This window comes from Megalobrama amblycephala, linkage group LG4, assembly GCF_018812025.1.
Source record: "Megalobrama amblycephala isolate DHTTF-2021 linkage group LG4, ASM1881202v1, whole genome shotgun sequence".
NCBI lineage: Eukaryota > Metazoa > Chordata > Actinopteri > Cypriniformes > Xenocyprididae > Megalobrama > Megalobrama amblycephala.
In genome coordinates, this window is record NC_063047.1 from 10,586,100 (window position 1) to 10,593,073 (window position 6,974).

Consider the following 6,974-nt stretch of genomic DNA (forward strand, 5'->3'; position numbering starts at 1 on the left):
ACTCCGACTGTTACGTAACAGTCGAGATCATTAATATGTACACCCCCAATATTTGCATATGCCAGCTCATGTTCAAGGCATTAGACAAGGGCAGGCAGTATTAACGTCTGTATCTGTGCACAGCTGAATCATCAGACTAGGTAAGCAAGTAAGGACAACAGCGAAAAATGGCAGATGGAGCAATAATAACTGACATGATCCATGATTACATGATATTTTTAGTGATATTTGTAAATTGTCTTTCTAAATATTTCGTTAGCATGTTGCTAATGTACTGTTAAATGTGGTTAAAGTTACCATCGTTTCTTACTGTATTCACGGAGACAAGACTGTCGTTATTTTCATTATTAAACACTTGCTGTCTGTATAATGCATAAACACAACTTCATTCTTTATAAATCTCTCCAACAGTGTGTAATGTTAGCTTTAGCCACGGAGCACCATCAAACTCATTGAGAATCAAATGTAAACATCCAAATAAATACTATACTCACATGATCCGACGCATGCATGCAGTAAGCATGACGAACATCTTGTAAAGATCCATTTGAGGGTTGTATCAGCTGTGTGAACTTGTAAATGCACTGTATTAGAGGCAGGGGGCAGGGAACGCACGATTTAAAGGGGCCGCAGCCTGAATCGGTGCATAGTTAATGATGCCCCAAAATAGGCAGTTAAAAAAATTAATTAAAAAAAATCTATGGGGTATTTTGAGCTGAAACTTCACAGACACATTCAGGGGACACCTTAGACTTATATTACATCTTGTAAAAACTGGTTCTAGGGCACCTTTAAGGTTTTTTTTTTTTTTTTTTTTACAAAGCATAAAAATAGAACAGTGAAAAATTCTATAGGTCTAATTCTAGTTGGAAAATAATTTTGAACTATTTGCAAATAATATTTGCATTTGCATTAATTCTAATTATTGGTGGTGGTGGTGGGGGTTTAAACCAATAAGTCTTAAAATGATTTAAATGTAGTTATATTCACATATAAATGTAGTTGTATTCACAATTTAATGTTGTACATAAGGATGTACAACATTAAACTAACCTCATTTTATTTTAGTTTATTTTCTTTTTATTACAACAGAAGTAGGCTAGTCTATTAGCGGTGGCTTACATAAGATCAAATATTGTCTTAGACAAAGGTGTCTTTAGAGTCAAAAAGGATGAGAACCACTGCAGTAGAACCTATAATAAAAACAATAAGGCCTACAATCATCTCCACACTGTTGCCAAGTTTATAGCAATTCAGATTCAGGATTTCAGGATTTTTTTTTTTTTTTTTTTTTTTTTTTTTAAAGTCTTTTATGTCAAAAAGAGATTTATTTTTGTTTTACTTGTACTTCTGTGCAGGGCATTATCTCTAGGGGACGCTACAGCTCTAAAAGACCAACTCTCTATAGAAACCACATGACTGTAATGCTTTATCCACAATTGCCAGGTCATCCTCTCTGAAACAGCATTTGTCATGTTGTTCATGAACATTATGATGACAAATTTTTTGATGAAATCCTTTTTACATCATAAATGTTTTAATAGGTTAATCTGTTGTTAAAATGCTTTTTAGTATAGAATTTGGACTGACCTACATTTGCTACAGAGGCTATCAGGTTCAGCAGGCATAATTATTGAATAATTATTATATTATTTTTAAAAAGATGGATACCATTTGACTCTAGTTAGCATTTCAATTTATTCCTAGGATTCCAATAATTCATTTTTGGGTGCAAACATCAGCCAATCAGATATATTATTAAAACATTTCATAAACCCGTTTATTAAATTGTTTTGAGCCCTGGGTCTTCTGTGTCCAGCCAGTCCAGATTTTACCTGGGCTTTTAGGGAATGTAAAATATTCCCTGTCATCTGTCAGACCATACATATCCTACATTCCAAATACATTCTGAGACACACAGCTTTGTTTTTTTTTGTCCACCTCTTGTTCTATAACTTCTATTTGTTCTCTATTTAGCTTTAAACACACTTTAAAAAGGGAGAAACAAAAATTTAAAAATAATATGTTTCAGTTATTTTCCTTCAAAGGGAAAAATGCATCCACTCAACTTACTATCCTGTGAACTCTGCCATTGGTCCTGACAGCTGTCACTCACTAGAGAGGCTCTGAGAAACAAGGCAGGTGGTACACTCTTCAAAATTCTCCCTAGGGATTGTGTTCCCTGCCAAAATTAACCCCAACACACACACACACACACACACACACACATACATGTACACATATATACAGTGTATTTGTATGGGTCAGTCTTCTTTTACTGTTTGAGCCAGAGCTGGTATACAGAAGAAAGTGTGTGTATGACAGAAGACGTGCAGCAATGCGTAAAGACTTGTAGACTTATGTCTATTTGTGTGTGAGGGGATCATTCTAACTGGACATTTAAGCAAGGTGAGTTTCATGCTATAGAGCTAAACTTTCATACATTTATATGTATAACTTAAATAACTTAACACACACACACACACACACACACACTGACAGCAGAGGAACATCTGTCAGAATGAAAAATCAATTTAATATCCTTTCAGATTCAGATTGTATTCGCCTCTTAACCATTTGTGATTCCTTTCATGTAACAGCATGAATCAATCTTTGTCTCTGTATGTAAAGATAATGGCTAAATAATGGTACAAATGATTGTCAGACACTTCAGGTTTTGGGAAGCAAAAGGGGTCCTATATTTAGTATTATGACTAATGTGATTAATTCATACATGACTGTGTGTATATATTTGTGAATGACTAATCACAGTATGTCAGAGTGATTATCTTTGGAAGGATGTGTATATTGGTTTTACAAATTAGTTTTAAATTTTTTTTTCTTTAAGACTGTTCATAACTTTTTAAAGTCAGTTACATAAAAATGTAGACTGCCACTTGACTAACTGGGTCATACTAGATCTTAAGATGCTGTCTTAACATAATGGCTGTGTTGCAACTGGCCCCTAATGTTGAATGAATTTGTGTGTGCGTGTGTGTGTGTGTGTGTGTGTGTGTGTGTGTGTGTGTGTTTCGACTGCTAAGCTCAATAAACTCATTAGAGATTAATATAAAATGGAAAAATCCTTCTTTTACCATTTTATTATTGGGATCTGTGTACATAAAGGCCAAGGTTTCAAACTTTCAAACAAGCGGAAAAATTCATAGAAAAATATGGTAAAATAATAATAGTAATAATAATACCAATAATAATATATGCCTGAATGTTTTGGACCATTTAATTCTGCTTTTTAAACACTTGTCAAAAAATGGTTAAATTAAATTATTTTGTTCTATTGACAGATAATCAAAAATGTGTCATTGTCAACTTATTAGGAAATGGGCTCCTTTGCAGGGTCATATTTGGGGGTCCATAGCATTAAAAAGTTTGGAAACCCCTGAGTTAAGACACTTTCTTGTTTAGTTAAACAGAATCTGTACAGACAGTATGCAATACAAGAAGGATGAAAGGTGTTAGAAGATCTGTGTGTGTGTGTGTGTGTGTGTGTGCGCGTGCATTTTTGTGACATATCAGGACACAAATGTGTATAATGACATGGGTATGACATAGGTATTACAAAAAGAGGTGACTTATGAGGTCATTACCCCATGTCCCCACTTTTCAAAAGGCTTATAAATCATACAGAATGAGTTTTTGTGAGAAAGTAAAAATGTGCACAGTTTCCTAATGGTTAGGTTTAGGGGTATAGTGTAGGGGGATAGTAAATACAGTTTGTACAGTATAAAAACCATTACGCTTATGGAATGTCCCCACAATTCACAAAAACGAACCTGTGTATGTTTGTGTGTGTGTGTGTGAGAGAGAGTGTGTGAGTGTATAGGGGTCGAGCATGTCCACCTGTTTCAGGTCATGCTCAAGCATGAAGACATGTCAGTCAAACCTCAGGGCCATATGACAATAGAGCCTATATGACAAAGAACCTTCAAACCACCCCTCTACTATATGTGTGTATGTGTACCTTAACCAAATATATAACCAAAAATATTTTATATATATATATATATATATATATATATATATATATATATATATATATATATATGTGTGTGTGTGGGTATTATTTTGGGGTTATTGATTATTGGCTTATTTGTATGAGCCAGAATTTTAATTGCTATTGATGCATCCTAAATATATTTGTGTGTATTTGCAGGTGGGCACGCAACAGTAATGGGAGACTGGAACAGTCTTGGGAAGCTTTTGGAAAGTGCCCAGGAACACTCCACGGTAGTGGGCAAAGTCTGGCTCACCGTACTCTTCATCTTCCGTATCTTGGTGCTCGGTGCTGCTGCAGAGAAGGTTTGGGGCGATGAGCAGTCCGGTTTCACCTGTGACACCAAACAACCTGGTTGTCAGAATGTATGTTACGATATTACCTTCCCGATCTCTCACATCCGATTCTGGGTGCTCCAGATCATCTTTGTCTCCACTCCGACACTGATCTACCTGGGCCATATCCTGCACCTGCTGCGCATGGAGCAGAAACAAAAGCGCAGTGAGGCGAGCGGGCCAGAAAAACAGGCACTTTTGAGCTCCAAAGCTGCAAAAGGTCCTATACGTGATGAACAGGGGAAGATCCGTCTGCAGGGAGTCCTGTTACGCACGTATGTCTTCAACATCATCTTCAAAACACTGTTTGAGGTGGGCTTCATTGTGGCACAGTACTTCCTGTATGGATTCGAGCTCAAGCCACTGTACACCTGCAACAGGTGGCCCTGCCCTAACACCGTCAACTGCTACATCTCACGACCTACGGAGAAAACCATCTTCATCGTGTTCATGCTGGCAGTGGCCTGTGTCTCTCTGCTGCTCAACCTGGTGGAGATGTATCACCTGGGTTTCACCAAGTGCCGACAGGGTCTCCGTTACCGGCGCTCTCATTCTGTCTGCGACAGTGAATCTAAAGTACCCAGTGAAGACGCGGTGGTTCCATTTGTGCCAAACTACCCGTATTTTCCACCTCACGCTCCTCCTCCGGCTCCCTTTCCCACAGAGCCGCACTTCAACCTCTCAGAACCCGATGGAACCTTCCCGCAGCATGGCAGCCGCTCTGTTTACAAGCAAAACCGCGAAAACATGGCTGTAGAGCGCAGCGGCAAATCTGATGATGTCAAGATGAATAAAGCGGCGAATTCTGTACCCGGATCACCCTCGAGCCAGCAGCGCAGGCCCAGCCATTCAAGTCGCTACAGCAACAACAAGACCAGAATGGATGATCTCAAAATCTAACTAGAAGGAAACGAGACTTCATCATGTTCTCCCGGGCTCTCCCGTTCTGAACACACGAGATCCGCTCTCTCGCTCACTGACACTGAGCGTGATGAGATTCATTTACAAAAGTGTCATTTAAAGTGACATCAGAATCAGGGAGTCCGAAATGATGTGATGCTTTACTTGAATTCATTTTGTGGGAACACTGCAATCACTTGATCATCGATTGAACAGATTGATGATTGAATCATGGACTCAATTATGGAGCCCATTTCTGCCACATAAGAAAAAATAGAATTGGCAAGTCATAATTATGAGATAAAAAGTTGAAATTATGACATACTAAGTCATAATAATGATGTTAAAGATGGAATAATGATATACCAAGTCATAATTATGGCATAAAAAGTTCAAAGGTCAAATTCCAAACATTGTGCACTTCAGGAAGGCAATGCTGTTTGCAGGGGCCTTCCAAATGAAAGTGAAAACCTGAAATCCTTCACAAGGGGCCCTTCCACAAGTGAAGGTTTTTTTTTTTTTTTTTTTTTTAATAAAAACGTCATTCTATCATGTATATTTATTTGCAAAAATTATATTAAAAGCTTTAATAAGAAATTTATGTTGTAAGAATGGGCTGCTAGACACCACTAGACATTGTCATGACAATATTTCAGGTGAATATAATGACAAAGACTTTTTTTAATGTTAGAAAATCTGACTCTTATGTAATAATTATAACTTTTATTTCATAGGGTGAAGAGCCCTTGATGTGGGGACTTTGGACACTTGTGTGTCATAATGTAGCCATTTGAAACGCACTTGGCAGAGGGAGCAATTAAAGAAATATGACATAAACCAAATGTTTATCATAATTATGTGATGAATAAGACATCACATAATTCAAACATTTATCATAATTATAAAATTATATCATACTTTTTATCTTTGTCATAATTATGATTTACCAAAGCATGCTTTTTTAATTTTTTTTTCTGTGGCAGAAATGGTCTTCCATGTTACTTTCAAATGATTTAGAATTGCTTTACAGTTAACTGCAATAAAATTCTTAGGAGACTTATGGGTAACACTTTAGAATAACTCTCGCTATGAAGCATTAGTTAAGCATTAGTAAATAGTTAATTCATCATTTATAAAACATTAATAGACATTAGTAAGCCATTTATAAATGCAGCTATAAATGCTTTGTTCTTGATTTATAAGCATATCTATAATGAGTTTAATAATTGTATTTTCATACTTTATTAATGATCAATTTATCATTTCTAAATTATGTATTACATTATTCACAAACCAGTAATTTAGGAGTTGTACTCGGTACTAACTTTAGAGAACAGCAGTGCAGAAGATCACTGAACCTTTAAATCTCATTTATAAAAGCTTTACAAAGCATAAATTGTCCTCACTTTAGATGAGCTCACAAAAATAGTTAACTGACCGCTTCTAAATGTTTTATAATTATCTGAATTAATCATGAATTACAGTAGGAATATGTGTTAATAAAACATTTACTAACACACTAAGTAACTATTACTATGTGTCTAAATAATAAGATGTATAAATGAATGTTTAAATAGTTTATTAATCATTTACTTACACTTACTAAATGAACTACTGACAACTCCTAAATAACTGGTTTGTAAATAATGTAATACTTAATTTAGAAATGATAAATTGATTATTAATAAAGTATGAAAATACAATTATTAAACACATTATAGATATGC

At 35.8% G+C, this 6,974-nt stretch overlaps 1 protein-coding gene across 1 annotated transcript; it reads left to right on the forward strand.

Annotated features, from left to right (window-relative positions):
• Positions 1–470: 470 nt before the first annotated feature.
• Positions 471–6,381, forward strand: gja2 (gap junction protein, alpha 2). The gene is made up of 2 exons (XM_048187417.1): positions 471–2,409; positions 4,172–6,381. Exon 2 carries the CDS (start codon positions 4,189–4,191, stop codon positions 5,245–5,247), a length of 1,059 nt encoding a protein of 352 aa, XP_048043374.1. The 5' UTR covers positions 471–2,409; positions 4,172–4,188; the 3' UTR covers positions 5,248–6,381.
• Positions 6,382–6,974: the final 593 nt, after the last annotated feature.